Source organism: Sebastes umbrosus, chromosome 16 (assembly GCF_015220745.1).
Source record: "Sebastes umbrosus isolate fSebUmb1 chromosome 16, fSebUmb1.pri, whole genome shotgun sequence".
NCBI lineage: Eukaryota > Metazoa > Chordata > Actinopteri > Perciformes > Sebastidae > Sebastes > Sebastes umbrosus.
The window spans coordinates 18,235,498-18,254,320 of record NC_051284.1 but is presented as its reverse complement, the minus strand read 5'-3'; the positions used below and the strand labels follow the sequence as shown (position 1 = coordinate 18,254,320).

Sequence of the window (18,823 nt, the reverse complement as noted above, 5' to 3'; positions counted from 1 at the left end):
TCACTAATTTCATCACTTCCGCTGAAGAAGAAGAAAAATAAAGAAAAGCAGCACAGACCCAGACATTTAAATTAGTTCAATGTAATGTTACTTTTCAACTCTACTCCTAAATGTTATTTGTTTTTCCTTTAGGAGAGTTCAACCTAATATGTATTTGTGTATTGTCCATCTAATTCCCTAGCAGTATATGTCCTGTTTTTATTATTATAAATGTATATATGTGACTGCATTGAGTTAATGATTGCTTTCAATGAAGTTAAAAAAATCCTCCCTGGAATTGACAACGTTGTTTAAAATTTACACCATCACTATTATTATTATTATTATTATTATCATTATTATTATTATTATTATTATTATTATAATGACAATAATAATAAGGACAATACAATTAATACTTTTATTATTATTATTATTATTATTATTATTATTATTATTATTATTATTATTATTATTATTACTACTAGTAGTAGTAGCACTTAGCGTATTGTATACGAATAACAATAATAACTTTCAGCATGCAACAGTGCAGTGGCCCTCTAAGAGTTTTTTATTTTGACATGAAAAGAAAACCGGAAGTTGTCATTGTGTTGACACTGATGACACTGGTGCGCCTGTGTTTACTTATTTAAAAACATATGTATTTACAACTTTGTTTTATTTTATTATTAAGGATTCATAATTTGGTGTTACTGCTTTTTACTTTTTTAAGCTGCTTTAGGTTGCATGCAACTTTTGAGGAATGCTGTGGTGTATTTTTTACTTGCAACTTTGTCCTCAACTGCGTGCATACCTTGTGGGAACCTGTATTTCCAGCCGAACTTGAGGTAGGCAAATGTTGAGAGGTGGAATTGATATTTTCTTGCATGAACACCCTTCCTTTACATGTACATTCACAGCAACCAGGCATGGATCCTGCATCTGAGAGGCAGATCTGCTCGGAGCTGTTGCCCCCTGAGAGGAGTGGACACACGGCTGTGGTGGAAGACAACCTGCTGTATGTGTGGGGAGGCTTTAGGGTAAGGAAAATAATAATAATAATAAATTTTTTTTTATTATTATTATTATTTACATGCTTTACAGCTTAAACCAATACTGCAAATAACAAAGATGAAAAACAAGCAAAAACACAACAAGTATTTGGTTTAAGATGGGTTTTCTAGTCTATCTATCTATCTGTCTGTATGTATGTGTATATACAGTATATAACAACATTGTTTCCCAAAATTAGGGCCTCAGACTCACTTGCTGTTTTTAAATCTAATCTTAAAACTCACCTGTTCCTGTTAGCTTTCCCGAAGGTTTTTAGAATTACTATGATTTTATAGTAATTTTAGTTACTTTTAACTTCTGTCAGGAAATATATTGTCTATAATTTTATTCATCCTATTTTGACACTTTTAATCGCATGTTTCTAAAATGTCTTAACATTGTATTGTGATTGAAAATTCGCTGTATTTTAAAGTATGCTGTATAAATTAAATTCATTATTATTATTATTATTAACAAGCTTGGCGTTAAATTAGGGTACTTTTTCAGATAGGGGCCTATGTTTAAAATGATACAAGACGCAGGAATTTGGAGCAACCTGCCCCAAAAGGAAAAATAAATATATAAATATATTATATAGGCCTATAATATTAATTTCATAGTAACAAACATGTTGTATTCTCTACAGTCAGTTGCTGGTGAAGTCGTCTATCTACTCAGTGATGAAATCTGGGTATATGACTATGAGCGAGGTGTATGGTAAGAATATTAATTAAATTCAAAATATAGCTGCTACAGGTCAAAAGAAACACTTGTTTTCCCATTATATTCATTTTTTATTTCTGTTATTTTCAGACAAAGTTGTACTTTGTTTGGAATGATAAGTACTAGCTCTAAACTGCCTTCTGTCTTGTTGCTGCACGCTGTGTCATTAGTAGTTTAACCACATTTTTTCTTATTCTGAAGGAAACTTTTCAACACGACAGGGGAAGTCCCTCCCTCTATGTGTGGGACCTGCGGCTGCTTTCTGAATAGACACTTGTACATATTTGGAGGTTGTGATGACATTGGAGAGACCAATGAGGTGAGGCTGATATCTGAGGAAAGCAGTGAGATTATTGGCTTTGGTAGATGTGACAGATTTAAAAGGGTTGGGCACACTGCTGAATGGACAGGAATTTTATAAAGAGCTGTCGCAGTTTGTTATAAAATGTGTACTATTTGATAGCTATTTGGTAACATAAAAACACCTCAAATTTCTACTGTCGTAAGGGATTTTCATCAGTTACCAAAAAATAAACTCTTCTAAACGTTTCTGTAAATGTAAAGAAAGGAAAAAACATTTTAAAAAACATTTAAATACAACAAATAAGGACAAACGCTGGATCAGAGTGGACAGACCTACAGTAAGAATCACAGCTTAGGCTGAGTAGAGTTGACATGAAGTGATCAGTGTTTGACTTCAAGCAGATCTACTGTGTCAACCTGACAGACGGCAAATACACATGGAGGAAGATCATACATGACATTGGCTCTGCTCCCTCACGTCGAGACAAACTGTCCTGCTGGGTTTACAATGGAAAGTAAGCTATGTCTATGAGGATGTATGCATAGTTTAACTGACTACTTTCTTACTGCAGAATTCACAAAGGAAGGGTTGCCATTTTAAGCTTTTAACCTACTGCCCATATGTATATACAGTATATATATATATATATATGTATATTGTGATTTTAAATCTACTCACTGTGTACATTTTTTGCTTTGGTTCATTTTAAAATAATACATTTTGCATCCATTATTTCTTTATTTTGGTATAAACCTTATTTACAAGGATGCAATATCTGAAATTTAGATTTTGATCACTCCATTATGAACTAAAGCCATAATCTGCACTTGCATGGTGGCAAATATGTTAACCTTTCTTTAATATTCTCCAGAATCATCTACTTTGGAGGATATGGTGAGAAACCACTGGATGATTTTGACATCAGGGACAAAAGCTTCATTATAGATGCAGCATCATGGGTAATATTTTGGCAGGGATACTGTCTATTTTTCCCTTGAAATCATAGTTTGTATTGTTGTTTTGACTCCTGTTAATGCACCTTTAAAGCTATCTAGTTGTTTTTTTTAAGTTAGAGGATGTCCTCTGGGGATGGAACAACGAGGTTCATATATTTGACCCCATGAAAGCCAGTTGGAGTGAACCACAAACCCATGTGAGTCAGTTACAAACACTGAACACACACTGAATACAGTATGTAGATTCAGGTTAGCGATATTTCTTCATAAGACGGCAATTTTAGTAAATGTAAAAACACTCAAAGAATATTTTTGATAGCTCTAAAAAGTTGACAGTGACAGTTTCTGTACGCAGGGTCGTGCCCCAGCCCCCAGGGCAGCCCACGCCAGTGCCACTCTTGGTTGTAGAGGATACATTTGTGGAGGCAGAGTCGAGGTGAGAGCTTTACATGCGTTTCAGTTATTCTCATATATCTGCACACAGTCATTGGCTCCAACACAGTCTCATGGCAGTTCATGAAAAAGTCACAAAATTGTATCGATTTGTACATAAACCCGAATTTTGTTTTTTTTCCCCTGAGATGCTCAGCATGACTTTTAACAACGTATTTTTCATGCGATTTCCTACGAATGTCCAGCAACACGTGACGCATGTGTCAGTTTCCACTTCAGTTGGTTAGGTTTAGGTAACAAAACGTCTTAGTTAGGTTTAGGAAAAGATCGCAGTTGGGGTTAAAATTACACCAGAAGTGCTGCAACTTAAGTATGGAAGTTACGTGACAAATAAATCAACGCTGACTTCGGGTTTCACACGGGACATGACAGTGATCTCCTGGGTAAAAGTCAGGTGTTTTTTGATCCACCCATCCACCCCAGCCTCCTCCATATGCGACATTCGCCGCTCTTCATACTTCCCGGTTCACAGTTATGTGGATTACATAAGAATTGATTTTGTGCTGACCCTCACAAAAAGGAAATTCGTGTGTGTGTACACAAATAAATAAATTTAATTATTGTGACTATTTCACAAAGTACTGTGCGACTGGGCTCATTAGTAGACACCTGGGAGTCAAAAAGCACAGAAACACCAATCAAAGTCTGTGTTTGTGCTCCTCTTTTTTTTTTAAATACAGGGAACTTGGATGAGTGACATTCATTGCCTCGACCTTGAATCATGGACGTGGTCAGAAATGTATGCACTGTGTGTGATTGCATGACAGTCTTAAAACATGTTGAAGTTTCCATCCTGTATTTTATTAGTTCTTTTTCTTTAGGTTTACATAATAGACACAGTGAAGAGATGAAGAGAGGCAGAAAAACATACAAAGACAGCACAGACACAGGAGTTGGACCAGCATAGAATATGCCTGCATTCAGATAGTACTTGTGCAGTCCTGTAAGCTACAAAATGTGCTCTGTCAACATAACAATTCATATGTAAAGCAACCTAAGCTTTTGGCTGGTTTGTCTTTGACAGCATTGTGCAAAATCTGTTTCCCAGAATCCCGGCGTCCAACTATCCAGTGGGCAGATCGTGGCATACGATCACAGCGGTATCAGACGGCACCTTGTTTCTGATTGGAGGCCTCAGTGTAGACTACAAACCAATGAGTAAGAAAGTGTACCACTGATATATTTATATGTCCCTTGAAATGTTTCTTCTCGATAAAACATATTTTATTCCATCAGGTGATCGGTGGTTGTTTGATGTTAAAACGAAAAAATGGAGAGAAGTCGAGCATTCCTTTAAGTCTAAGCCAAGGTAGAAAAGCAGGAATACTTGCAGACTGTGTAACCAAAAGTTGCTGGTTGTTCATTTTTTAGGATTTTTGAAATTGCGAGAAGATGTTAAATTGTTTGTCCTGCATCTTTTCTCTTGTCCAAGGTTGTGGCACACAGCGAGTCCAGGCAATGACTTCGATGTGATTGTGTTTGGTGGGAGTTGTGACTACATCCATGATGTCTTCACAGTAGGTATCAGAGACACTAAAAAAAGAGGGAATAAAGAACAGTTTTAGATTGAGAAAACTTTCAACAAATAAACAAATAAAAAAAATGCCTTCCTGAGAGCTGCTGTACAGTGTCCCTGTTAAAGGAGTGAAGAGATTTTGGCAGGGTCTGAGATTAACACCCGCCAAGCGCCAAATGCGGGTAGATGTTCCATTTGGCGAGTAAATCTCGCAAGGCTTTCCGCCACACTGGCAGGTAAACATTTATTACTAAAACAGTCACGTGATAAAAAAACTATGCTCGGTTACACTGAGAGTCTCTACCGCATTTTTGGTGTCATTGACGGGCACACTACTCTGCTCTCTGTGTCGGAGTTGACACACACACTCGAGATGCTACGAGAACCGGTAGTTGATGCCAAAATTCTGAAAATGTGGCGGTACTCGTTTTTCTACTGTCATTGCTCGAGACTAACAGCATCCAGTTGTCCCAGGGACAATATAAAATATGTTTGGAAGTCAAAGTACACCAAAGAGTAAAATGAAGAAGTGTCGGTACAGCGTACCGGTGAGTACTGGCCAACTTCAAGCACTGATTAAACATCAATATATTTAAATTATTTTGCTCTGGCCTCTTCTACAAGTTTGTTTTCAACATCATACTTCATTATCTCAATGAAATGTACTGAAACAAAATGTAAAAAGGCAATTTATTATTTTGGCCAGTAGAAAATATGCTTGGCCGGTGGATTTTTCCATCTACCAGTCCGCTTGGCTGTTGAGTCAAAAAGTTAATTTCGGACACTGGATTTTGGAGAAAAAGCTACAGTGTGAAGCACTTAAAGATAAAAATGACAAAACCCTTCATACATTTTCTTGCTTGTTTCTCCCCAGGGCCACTGCAATGATGCACTAATTTTGCAGATGCAGCCATATCCTCTATTCAGGTAAAACCTTTAATATCTTATCAATATCTTTCCCCAAAATGGAAATAAAAAACATTACTTTTTTCTTATTTTTTCCTCTAACAGGATATGTGAGGACTACATTGCAAAGACTGTGTGGAACAATAAAGTGCTCAGAAATCAGCTTCCTCTCCTGCCTCTCAAACTACTGACAGCCGTACAGAGGAGGACGTCTTTCTACAGGCCTTCAAAGAATCAACAGCATTAGTTAAACTAATTTCTTAAATACTATGCACAAAGTATCCTCACGTAACTTATCATTTATGTACTTGAGTGGGGTAGCATTTTTATTTTTTAACTATACTGTGCAAATGTTTTATGGTGTTAAATGTTATTGTTTTTATTTACACATTTGCATATTACATATTTATATACATATGCTATTTTATTTTGCACTGCCCCGTGAAATGCACTTTACAACTGTTGCAGTTGTGTTATTGATTAAATGGCATGTGAAAAAGGTTTTGTCTGGGTTTTAATTATTAGACTTAACAATATTAGTCAACATTAAGCAATGCTGCAGTGGCAAAAACAAACATTTACCCTGAGAAACTTCATATAACATCAAGAGCAGTCTGGCTGCTCTGTCACACACCTACAGTATAGTTTAATTGTTAATAATCATAGGACATTATTTTAAAAGCCCACTTCTGATGTTATTTTTTTTTAATTATTATTATTTTATTATTTAGTAGTTAATAACATGCTATAGTTCCGCTAACATGTAAACATGCTCTAGTTATTTAACATATAGTTACATGCTATTTTTTTTATTTTTTATCAGGTTTATAATTCTGTTTATTATAATTCTGCTCTCATTCCTTTATGGGTCATTGTAACTGAAAATAATATTACACGCTATTTTTTTTTATCAGGTTTATAATTCTGTTTATTATAATTCTGCTCTCATTCTTTTATGGGTCATTGTAACTGATAATAATAATAATAATAATAATAATAATAATAATACATGCTATTTTTTTAATCAAGTTTATAATTCTATTTATTATAATTCTGCGCTCATTCTTTTATGGGTCATTGTAACTGATAATAATAATAATAATAATAATAATAATAATAATAATAATAATACATGCTATTATTTTAATCAAGTTTATAATTCTATTTATTATAATTCTGCGCTCATTCTTTTATGGGTCATTGTAACTGATAATAATAATAATAATAATAATAATAATACATGCTATTATTTTAATCAAGTTTATAATTCTATTTATTATAATTCTGCTCTCATTCTTTTATGGGTCATTGTAACTGATAATAATAATAATAATAATAATAATAATAATAATAATAATACATGCTATTATTTTAATCAACTTTATAATTCTATTTATTATAATTCTGCTCTCATTCTTTTATGGGTCATTGTAACTGATAATAATAATAATAATAATAATAATAATAATAATACATGCTATTTTTTTAATCAAGTTTATAATTCTATTTATTATAATTCTGCGCTCATTCCTTTGGCGACGTGTATGTGTGTATTTATGTATTTATGTATGTACATATTAAATGTTAAATGTAAGATATATATTTTGTATTATTATTATGGAAAAAAAATAATTCCAAATAATACAAATAATTTTCCAAAAGAACGAATTTAGGCAGAAAGCTTTTATTTTGAAAAGCAAAAATAAAATCACCGGAAGTAGTATTTTATTTCATAACTATGTTAACAGGGAGTGGATCGAGACGATTTTCTTTCTGTCTCTGCTGTGTTTTGGTGTTAACATGAGAAAAAAACTACACGACAACTAAAAGCTATAAGCTACTGCGACAGGTGAGTGTGTTTACAAATGTTATTATGGAGAAAACTGTATTGTTGACACTGTCAGATGTTTTACAAGGCTGTGTATCGTTTTACTCTCCGGTCATAATAGCCTCCAATTTAATACAACAGCCTATAATTTATGAACCTTCCTCATAAACAGATTAACATCATGATGGGCCTGTGTTGTGCGTCATTATGTTGCTTTTCTTACTGAACACTGCAGCTGATAATGAAACATAGGTGACATATTTTAGACTGATTTTTCTCATAATTTGAGGCTCAAAAGCACGTCTTGTCTTGTCTTTTCTATTTATAGCAACCAGTCATGGATTCTGCATTTGAGAAGCACTGCTCGGAGCTGGTGGCCCGGGAGAGGAGCGGACACACGGCTGTGGTGGAGGACAACCTGCTCTATGTGTGGGGCGGATACATGGTGAGCCACACTGACATGACCAAAACCAGCTGTTTACAGCCTGCTGAAGGCCAGGTTATGCTTCATATAGATGGCAATATAAGGGAAAAAAGTACATTTACTCAAGCAGTGTACTGGCTCTAACATGTCACTATACATTAGAGGTGGAAATATTGTCCTTTTTTATTCCACTACATTTACCTGTTTGTTTTTGTTTTTTTTACTTTTCCAATCAAAGTTTGTGAAATATGATGAATGGTTACAGAAACAGCAACAACATTAAGATGCTGCTTACATGTTGGTGCATTATTAACAATACATCAATAATAATCCAGTAATGGCACATATATGACTTACTTTACACTATACATCCTATATACCACTTTATAGACTGTACATATGTACATATTACATTTATTTATTGTACATACTACATTTATTTATTGACGGACTGTACACACAATTTTCACCCATTCACTCTGTATCTTTTATATCTCTATTATTGTTTTTTATAATTTTTGTATACCTTTTTTTTAATTTTTTTTATTGTATTTATTTGCACATATATAAAACTGCACAAAATTCAGTCAATGAAAAAAACAAACAAGAAATGTGTCAGGAGAGGTCAAGAAGCCACAGGCTTATACAAAGGACCTCCCCCCCAACCCCAGAAGAAAAGAAAACTATAAAAAAAAGGAAGAAGGATCTAAACTAACGTAATTTTAAAAATACAACAAAAGTTAAACAAGAAGCACACAAAATGTGCAGAAAAACCTAACCAAACAGTGGAAAACAATCCAATAAAAACAATGAAATACATACACAAAACCAAACAGTACAGAAGAAAAGAAAATATATCAAAAGATAATTAGACATCATTAATTAAATGTGATGATAATTTCCTACTTCTGATACTTGTGATACTTGTATTGATTCCCCCAGACTTCAGTTGATCAGGCAGAAGTCTGAAAAACAGTTCCCATCCACATAAAAATACAAAATAAAATGCCTCCTTAATAATAATAATAATAATAATAATAATAATAATAATAATAATAATAATAATAATAATAATGAACAAATGCCTCTACAATAACAAACATTAAGGAAACTGAAATATAGTTTTATTTTTCCTTTTACCCTCCTTTATAGTTTTCCCAAATGAAATAGACCAAAAGAAATGGGTGTAAAGGGTTTCAGTGAAAATCAACAAATGAATAGAATAACAAAATAAAGCCTGCAGGCGCTAGGCTGTCGTGAGGCAAGCCAGATCCTTGCACAGATAGCACCTAAACGTCCTAGTGCAGGTAACCTAATTGAAGGGTGTTTCCCCAACTAGGATAGTCAACACTCTCAATAAGCAAAACACAAAAGAGCACAGAATCTCAAAAGGGCCTCAAACAGACCAGAGTTTCTGGCTTGGCTGATACTAGATGTTGCAGTTAGTAAAGGATGACCCTGGGTTTGCACTTCCCCCCTCTCTTAAGCCCTACAGAGAGGGCGTCGTCACACCTTGATTGGCCAAGAGGTGAATGCACCAAGCTGCTCTCAACTATCATTTAAAAGCCAGTCCCCACAACCTGCACAACAGGTAAACTGAGTAACCCTCCAATCACTAAGCAATTCAACCAAAAAAAAAACACCTGGGAAAAGGGAAATGACAGCAAGCACCAGAGAATGGGCGGCTGCCACATACTTTAAGTACATTCAGCAGATAATACTTCTTTTACTCAAACATTTTAAATAGAACTTTTGTCACAGTATTTTTTACAACGTGGTATTATTACTTTTACTTAAGTAAAAGGACCTGACTACATCCTCCCCCACCGTTTACGCAGTACCCTTACATACACATTAGGGTTGTTGCAATATACTGGTATTGACCATAACTGTGATATTTAAAAAAAAAATTAAATATTAATCTCATGTTAATAATACACATATGACAATATTGTGTAAATAATTCAGCGCCTCTTATGGTTATGGTTACCGACTCTCTCTCCACACTCGTATTTTGAGTGTAATTCATTTGCCAAAAAACAGACAAAACACACAATAAACACAGTTAAAGATGGATTTGACTGATAATAATAATAATATTATTAATATTGTTATTCAGATTTTAAATAGATATCACAATAATATCGTTATTGGGAATTGTTTTTGCCACGGTAATAAGTTAAATTTTTTACTTGCATGCTTTTTGCATTGGACATAATTGTTTTCTTTCTATATTAATGATTTATTTCCACAGCAAAGACAGACTCAAGAGGTATTGCTGCTAAACTTATATTTCATAATTATAATCATAATAAAGTTGTGTTCTCTACAGTCAATTGCTGATGATGAAGTTTTCCTTCCCAATGATGAAATCTGGCTGTATGACTTAGAACGAGGTGTATGGTAAGAATATTAAATATATTCCTAATATAGCTGTTTTTGGTCAAAACAAAGAAAAGTAATGCACGTTTTCCCATAATATTTACACATCCTGTCTTAATTTCTCTCACGCTTTCTCTGATTTTCATAGTTTTTTTTTACCCAGCCTAGTCATTGATAAGCACTTGCCTGAAGCTTTCTCATGTCTAGTCGTTGTAGTAAAAATGTGTCATGACATAAGTGAATGTGAGTAGTTTATCCACATTATTTTTACTTTTTTTTGAAGGGAAGTGTTTCACATGTCAGGAGAAGTCCCTCCCTCTATGTCTGGGACCTGCGGCTGCTCTCTGAATGGACACTTGTACATATTTGGAGGTTGTGATGACAACGGACAGACCAATCAGGTGAGGCTGATGCTCCATGACACCTTAATCATGGATTACTTCATACAAACTTCTGTTTTTTAAATTTGTTTTTGTGTGGTTAAATAATAACTATGAACATCAAAGTATATGTAAAATCGCCTGTAGGGTGTCTGGCACAATGACTCAATGTAAACGCACCCAAAGGTCACATCTTAGACTGAGCAGAGTTGACATGAAGAAGTGATCAGTGTTTGACTTCAAACAGATCTACTGTGTCAACCTGACAGACGGTAAATACACATGGAGGAAGATCATGCATGAGATCGGTTCTGCTCCCTCACCTCGAGACAAACTGTCCTGTTGGGTTTACAATGAAAGGTAAGCACAATGAAAATGTGGATTTTAAATGACCGCCACTTCCAGCACTTTTTTACTGCATAATTCACCACGGGCAAGTTGTAACTACTGCTTCATTATTACTGGTCAAAACACACATTTAGAGGGTTGGACACACTCCATGTTTTTTGGTTGAATATTGATTGTTTTCCTCGTAGCTCAAAATGTTACATGAATAAAAAACATGAGAGCTTGAAAATTTCAGTCTGCGGAAGCCTCTCCTTTCCCTCTGTTGCTGTTTTTGTCAGGGGTTGGATGTGCACACCATTGGGTTTATTTTGATATCATATATTCTACATTCAGTAAATTTACAAGACATTATCAATTTCTCATATTCCTTTCTTCTTTAATTTGTTCTTTTTCCATTTGAAGCTGCCATGACTAAAAATCCACATGGTATTTTGTAGGTTTTGAAGGGCACCTATTGTGCTTTTTTCCCCCTTTCTTTTAGTGTGTTGTATAGTTCGTAAAAGGTCTGCAAAGTTACAAAGCCCAAAGTCCACGTCAAAGGGAGTTACTCTCCCCCGCAGAAACACTGCTCCTGAACTTCCTGAAACGCCTTGCCTTAAGTCAAGCCTTTTCTTCAGTAACGTGGTGATGTCACCAAGTAACACATCTGCATAAGGGCGGGGCTGGAGGTTTACATCTGTTTAAGGATATATGTCTAATGGTGAAATGGAAATAAGAGCTAATTGTGATCATCTGTGTTTAATGTTCTCCAGGATCATCTACTTTGGAGGATATGGCCACAAAGTGCTGAATAGTGTCGATAGCAGGAACAGAAGCTTCATTGTAGATGAAGCATCATGGGTAATGTTTTTTTATTGACTATAAATCTGTCACAGGTGTCCGTACACATTTGCTATCCCAACAGTGCAACTTAGACATTCAAGATATTTAAAAAAAATAATAATAAAATAAATAAATATATATATCAATGACACATGTTTGATAATTTGGAGTTCTGTGTTGTTTTGTTACTTTTTCTTGTCATTTTTATGAGATTTTGCTCTAAAATGTGTCAGGTCAGACCAAGTATGGTACTGGTACTGACCAAGAATACAAATTTTTACATATAAATGAGAATAATTTTATGTTAAAAATGTGTTTTCAGGTGGAAGATGTATTCTGGGGATGGAACAACGAGATTCATATATTTGACCCCACGCAAGCCAGTTGGAGTGAACCACAGACCCATGTGAGTCACTGCGATTCATGCATTTTAGATTTAAGAGATAATATATACAAGGGTAGTTTAGCAGTATTGGAAATCTGTTAAGACAATTTCAAAAATACTCAGATGATTTGACAGTGACAGTTTCTGTGTGCAGGGCCGTGCTCCAGCCCCCAGGGCCGCCCACGCCAGTGCCACAATCGGCTGTAGAGGATACGTTTGTGGAGGTAGAGTCATGGTGAGAGCGCTATGTGTTATTTCAGTTCTTCTCATATATTCATAACAACAAGAAGTCATCAGTAGCAGCAAGAAGATAAAGCACAGAAACACAAATCAAAGTCTGCCATTATTAACTTGTGCTCCTTTTCTTTAAAATGCAGGAAACCAGGACGAGTGATATTCACTGCTTAGACTTTCAAACGTGGACGTGGTCAGAAATGTACGTATGACAAACTACAAGCGCTCCCAAATTACTTATATTTCAACATAGTCATTAATATGTAAAGAAAACCTAAGCTTTTGGCTGGTTTGTCTTTAACAGCATTGTGCAAAATCTGTTTTGCAGAGTCCCAGTATCCAACACTCCAGTGGGCAGATCGTGGCACACGCTCACAGCGGCATCAGACGGCACCTTGTTTCTATTTGGAGGTCTCAGTGTAGACTGCAAACCAATGAGTAAGAAAATGTACCCACTTCTTCACTTTTATTTTCCTTTCGTTATTTTATGTTCTTAGATTTATTTTCACTATTTTTCTCAATCAGGCGACGGGTGGGTGCTTGATGTTGAAACAAAGAAATGGAGAGAGGTTGAGCATCCCTTTAAGAATAAGCCAAGGTAGCAATTTATGAATATTTCCAAATTGTTACAGAGTGTTACTGTAAATTGTGAGCAGATTTTAAATAGCATCTTTTCTCCTGTTCAAGGTTGTGGCACACGGCGAGTCCAGGCAAAGACTCTGATGTGATTGTGTTTGGTGGAAGTTGTGACTACATCCTCCTTGTTGACACCGTAAGTAGCACGGAGACCCTTTAGAAGCTGAATAAGAGACCCTAAATCATCACATGACGAACTAAATCCCTAACAGCCTCCCAAATTCACATTAGCACAGGGACAACTCTGAAACTATGTGGAGAGACCAGTAAAAACGTTCAAATCGACAGTTATTTAATTAACTCTCAACAGCTCTATGATAAAGATGTGTTCAGGTGAGAAAACCTGCATGATATTCAACAGCATTTCATTTTCCCCATAAATAACTTTTTTATATAATCAACAGTTTACTGCACATACAGATCTACCCTGCAGTAGGTCCATGTATACCACAGTTGATACTTTAATCAAAACACTGAGCAAAAAGGAACATAGGATGCACGTCTTTTAGAGAAAGTATCTTGTGCTGAATATATATTAAAAAATGGACCTTTACAAACATTGCATATTTCTTTTCAGGGTCACTGCAACGATGCACTTGTTTTCCAGACGCAGCCATATCCTCTATTCAGGTAAGAATAGTCTATATTTTATAAATCCCAAATATGTCATTTTATATAAAAAAAAACGACCACAGAAAGAAAGTTAAAATTATGTCATAGCAGAAATAGACCTTTACACAACAGACATTCTGACTTGCCAAACATAGTTGGTATTAATAACATTAATTAACGATGGATGAATTACATTTAGGTGTCTTAGCTCCACAGCCCTGATAATGTGCGTGCGAAAAATATCTGCTGTTAAAAAGGTCCTTTTTTTTTTTTAGATGTATCGTCTACTTTTCAAGGACTAAATTTATTTTGATTATGTAATCTTTTTCCCAAAATAGAAATGAGAAATGACAGACTCTTTCTTCTGACAGGATTTGTGAGGATTACATTGCAAAGACTGTGAGGAACTATGAGACGCTCAGAAATCAGCTTCCTCTCTTGCCTCCCAAACTCCTGACGTCAGTACAGAAGAGGATGTCTTTCTACAGGCCTTCAAAGAAGCAACAGCATTAGTTCAAAGAATGTCTTAATTGCCAAAAACAATACAATATCATGCAATTTCTTATTCAAGTACTGTACTCCCCTCAGTGTGAACATCTCAGTCACACTGCAGGGTATAGTGATTTTATTTTTTAAATATATTGTGCAAAATATTTTGTTGTTTTATTGTTTTAGAGATGCACATTTTATTTTGTACAGTCTGCCTGCTGAAATACTCTAACAAACTGTTCCTGTGATGATTAAATGGCACATCAAACTGTTTTTGCCTGATGTGGATTATTAAACTAGACAGGTATTTGAAGTATTAGTCAACACACAACCTGATTCTCCCAGAAATTTCACGCATGATCATAAATACAGCAATAATCAATTTTTATTTTGCAATATAAAACAAAATTACAAAACTCTTCCTCTACATTTCTGGGTTGAAATCCACCCTTCGTTAGACAGTGACAAATGCAGTTTGTTGACACATGCAGTAGGGGTGTAACGATGCAGCGATCTGGATCGATATATCGATTCAATGATCAACGATCCAATATCATCGATGCAAATTGAAAATATTGACACATATCATCTTTAAGATATGCCTGTATTTTCAAATTCCCACTTTATATTTATTCTTTTTATTAAAAAAAAAAAAGATTGTTTTTCATTTAAATGTCTGGAAGAGCCCAGTAATAAAATCGTCAAATCATATTTTAGTTTTTTTTTCTGAGTTGAAATAAATGCCACAGATTGTGTCAATGGACATATGATATTGTTTTATCGATCGCAGCCCCCTGAATTGAATCAAATCAAAATCGTATTGTGGCAGACTTTGTGATATCAGTAAATATTGTATCATGTCTGAAGAATCAATATAATATCGTATCATGATGAAACTTGTAATTTACACCCCTAACATGCAGTATTCTCATCAATGGTGAAGTATGTGTTCATGCACTACTGTGTTCCACCACTAAGCGGCAGCAGCAGGCCTGTATGTGTGAATGTGCCTAAAACACAGCTGGGTCAAAGTGAGTCTGACTGAATGTCTCTGTTGCCGCACATTCCTTCTTCATAAGGGTGGAAAAGTGCAGGAACTTGTGGTCAGGAAGGAAACCTTAAATCAACAGTCCCGGCTCATACCTTTGCAGGGCTGCCACTTATGAAAAACTATACACTGTGCTGCACGCACAAATCTGCTGGTGGAAAATGTTATTTTTGCATATAGCACGGCCACAAGAATGTGCCTTAACTGCTAAATTTCAGTTTCAGCAACCAGAGGCATATGTGCTCTCTCCTTTACCTATTAACAGACAAGTTAAAGTAGAGTAAGTAATAGGTAACAAATAAGTAGTGCTCTGTGGGAGGCCGGCAGCGTTGAGGGGGGTGACAGTGACACCACTGCAGATAACAAACCGAGGAGGCTTCTGTCAGACTTGAACCTCCTGGCACCTGTTCAAGTTGGTGTTATAACTCTGCAATTACACTGCTTCATGTTGTTAAATAAGACTTGGGTAAATGCAAAGGCCTGGAGTGCAGCAGTTTAACACAAACAATGTTAAATTTATCCTGGAAATCCTGCTTAAATACAGTGAACGTATAGCCTTCCTTAGCGGCAGGAAATTGTCTAAAAGAAACCCTGTTTCCCTTTCTCTTTTTTAAATTTCTTCTGCAAACTGCTGTAATGCCACGAGGCTGGCTGAAAAGGACAACAGCTTTGCTGCAGCACTCTCAGCTGGGGGTCAACTAAACTCTTTCTCAATAGTGTCCATCAGCTCTTCTTCTGATCCATCGTACAGGATGACCGGCATGGTGAGAGAGGAGCTATGGCAGCTGCCAAAAGTCCTGGAAAAAGTGGAAGAACATGTCAGCAACATGGTAATAAATACAGGAAATATAAGTATGTATTTCCATGTGTTATTGTCACATCTTTTTAATAAACCAACCCACAACAGCATCAAACAATCAACAGATGAATTTCCAATGTGATGCACTAAAGGGCCATCAAGGGTATGGAGGTATGGAATATATTCTACCTAGTTGAGCTTCCGGTTTTCACACTCACCTCAAACGAAGCAGCAACAACAGACACTTGTTTGTTTCTGTCCTGCTTGCAGACATGTGACTAATCTGACCTGCCTTGAAAATAATGGGTTGGTATTTCGATCCCTCCCTTTAAGGTGAATTTGATCTGGCCCTGCTGGGCTTTTTACTACTGCACTGAGCTCACAAATCCATTATTTATTAGAGCTGTCTACTTACGATTGTTTTTCTGATGTGGGATCAGCTTCCAATAAAGCCCCTCCTGTCAAAAAGCCCTGAGACAGAGAGGAAATAAGGGATATCATGTGTTTTCATCGTAGCATTGAACAATTCTTCAGACTCATTACTTAAAAAGCATCCTGCTGTTATGATCTAAACTCGGAAAAAAAAGTTTGGAAACTTGAGTTTGGTGGATTACTTCTCTGTTGTTACAATGCTAATTGGCATTGAATTTTACATGGTTGGAAAGCCTGTTTATTTACCTTCACAATGATGTCCAACTTGTAAGGATCATGCATTTGTGGGATGAGCAGCACAGCTGATTATGTGGGTAGCACCCAAGAAAAATTTGCCAAAATGCTCTGCCAATGGTAAACAGTGTATTCTCCTGTTGGTATTGACTCTTGTTTTGAATTGTTTGGTGGATTGGATGATTGAACTCTCTATCAGTAACAAGGAACAAACAAGACATATTGGCAATTTTACACTTCATTCATTTGATACACTGTGCCAGGCAGTTGAGGCTCCTGACTGCATATTAAATGAATAAATTGTAAAATTGTATAAATTGTGTAAATATGTCTTGTTTGTTTTTTCCTTGGGTGCTACCCACATAATCAGCTGTGCTGCTCATAACACAAATGCATGATCCTTACAAGTTGGACATCATTGTGAAGGTAAATAAACAGGCTTTCCAACGATGTAAAATACAATGACCATTAGCATTGTAACAACAGAGAAATAATCCACCAAACACAAATTTCCAAACTTTTTTTTCAGAGTTTATAATAAACTGTTGAACAACAATCAGAGAAATCATGTGTTATCAGCAGCAACAGTGGCCACTCAAGACCAAACTGTTCTCAGACGCTTTTCTTAATTGATCAAATGCTGCACTTTACTGTCTTTTGATTGTTTTTTATTATCCTTTTAATTCTTTTCTTTTAACTTATACTTTTATATATTTTTTTTCGTTTTTATCTTATGCACTTTGTGATCTTTTATCTTGCTTTTATATATGTAAAGCACTTTGAATTGCCTTTGTGTATGAAATGTGCTTTATAAATAAACTTGCCTTGCCTTATCCAATAATAATAATGATCAAATAGTATAGAAATATAAAAGTCCTTACACTGTGCTGACTGTCAGGTGTGTGTTTAGTGAAAGCATCATTGCTCCTCTTGTTTACATCTCTTGATCCACCGTGAGAGCCACGTGGCTCCTCTGAGCTGCAGTCTTCGTCGTCCTCCTGACTGAAATGACACAATCCGTATGTTTTGGATCTGATCACCGTCTTCTTGGGAGGATCTTTCTTCACGGAAGCTCTCCCTCGCTCCTCGTATTCCTGCAGAACCGTGTCCATGTCTCCATCGATGATGATGTCGTCGTCCTCTCTGGAGAAGTCGGAGTCGTGTCCCTCGCTGTGGCAGTCCGCCGGTTGCGCACGGTTACGCGCGTTGCGTAAAATCGCAGCGTGGATTTTGAGCGGCTTGAACGGACGGCTGTCTTGTTTGGGTGAAGCGGTCGTTTTGGTCACGTTCACCTCGCTGACACACGCAGGTGCAACCCTCTTCCCTCGGCTTGTACCGCTGCCCATGTCCCCCTCCTGTCCTGTCTGGCTGCTTGCAAGATCTAAACGCAAAGTCCCATCTCCAAATTCCTCCAAGTGCTTCCAGAGTTGAACATTAACCAACAAAAATTCTTGGCAGCGCTTTTAAGGTCAGTTTTCAATTAAGTTTACGGCTGTAAGACAGATCTTTGGCTGATCTAAAAGCTCTAAAAGGCAAATTTTCTTAGAAATGTTCCTCCATGTTCACAGAGCTGCTGCTGCCTGTAAACTTTCCAGTAACTCCACATCAGGATGAGAAGCAGTGCATCAGTTACATAACACCAGTTTGGCTCAGGACCCCAGGGAGAAAACTCCTCCTTCTTATAGAGAGGGGAACACACACACACCCTCTTTATGTTTCCATTATTTGTACTGGACAAAAATAACTCCCACTTTTCCTTTAGGGAACATCTGCCTCTGCATGTCCAGTACAGAAGAGTCATGAAAGTCACTGAGCAAGTAAAGCAATATCTATTGAAAGTTTGCTATCCTAAGATACAATTTGACACCATAAGCTGCTGG

At 36.1% G+C, this 18,823-nt stretch overlaps 3 protein-coding genes across 7 annotated transcripts; 2 read left to right on the top strand and 1 right to left on the bottom strand.

Annotated features, from left to right (window-relative positions):
* Positions 1–585: 585 nt before the first annotated feature.
* LOC119504507 (kelch domain-containing protein 1-like) lies at positions 586–6,409 on the top strand. 4 transcript variants are annotated; one of them, XM_037796666.1, is made up of 14 exons: positions 586–608; positions 900–1,019; positions 1,679–1,749; positions 1,957–2,074; positions 2,461–2,573; positions 2,931–3,018; positions 3,129–3,212; positions 3,371–3,451; positions 4,149–4,207; positions 4,517–4,626; positions 4,705–4,777; positions 4,901–4,985; positions 5,859–5,911; positions 5,996–6,409. In XM_037796666.1, the coding sequence occupies exons 1-14, from the start codon at positions 600–602 to the stop codon at positions 6,135–6,137; spliced, it is 1,206 nt and encodes a 401-aa protein (XP_037652594.1). In that variant the 5' UTR covers positions 586–599; the 3' UTR covers positions 6,138–6,409. The 4 variants fall into 4 exon arrangements, with proteins under 4 accessions (XP_037652594.1, XP_037652593.1, XP_037652595.1 ...); XM_037796665.1 differs by lacking the exon at positions 586–608 and having other exon boundaries at positions 618–1,019; positions 5,996–6,408; XM_037796667.1 differs by lacking the exons at positions 586–608; positions 4,149–4,207; positions 4,705–4,777 and having other exon boundaries at positions 618–1,019; positions 5,996–6,407.
* Positions 6,410–7,625: 1,216 nt separating this feature from the next.
* On the top strand, positions 7,626–14,703 carry LOC119474869 (kelch domain-containing protein 1). Of its 2 annotated transcripts, none has more exons than XM_037747171.1 (14): positions 7,626–7,739; positions 8,047–8,163; positions 10,475–10,545; positions 10,808–10,925; positions 11,152–11,264; positions 12,005–12,092; positions 12,397–12,480; positions 12,614–12,694; positions 12,837–12,895; positions 13,022–13,131; positions 13,219–13,291; positions 13,381–13,465; positions 13,907–13,959; positions 14,313–14,703. In XM_037747171.1, exons 2-14 carry the CDS (start codon positions 8,056–8,058, stop codon positions 14,452–14,454), a joined length of 1,185 nt encoding a protein of 394 aa, XP_037603099.1. In that variant the 5' UTR covers positions 7,626–7,739; positions 8,047–8,055; the 3' UTR covers positions 14,455–14,703. The 2 variants fall into 2 exon arrangements, with proteins under 2 accessions (XP_037603099.1, XP_037603098.1); XM_037747170.1 differs by having other exon boundaries at positions 10,460–10,545.
* Positions 14,704–15,038: 335 nt separating this feature from the next.
* On the bottom strand, positions 15,039–18,590 carry LOC119474870. The gene is made up of 3 exons (XM_037747172.1): positions 17,825–18,590; positions 16,693–16,748; positions 15,039–16,275 (listed from the first exon to the last, which is right to left on the bottom strand). Exons 1-3 carry the CDS (start codon positions 18,287–18,289, stop codon positions 16,173–16,175), a joined length of 624 nt encoding a protein of 207 aa, XP_037603100.1. The 5' UTR covers positions 18,290–18,590; the 3' UTR covers positions 15,039–16,172.
* Between the last annotated feature and the right edge of the window lie 233 nt (positions 18,591–18,823).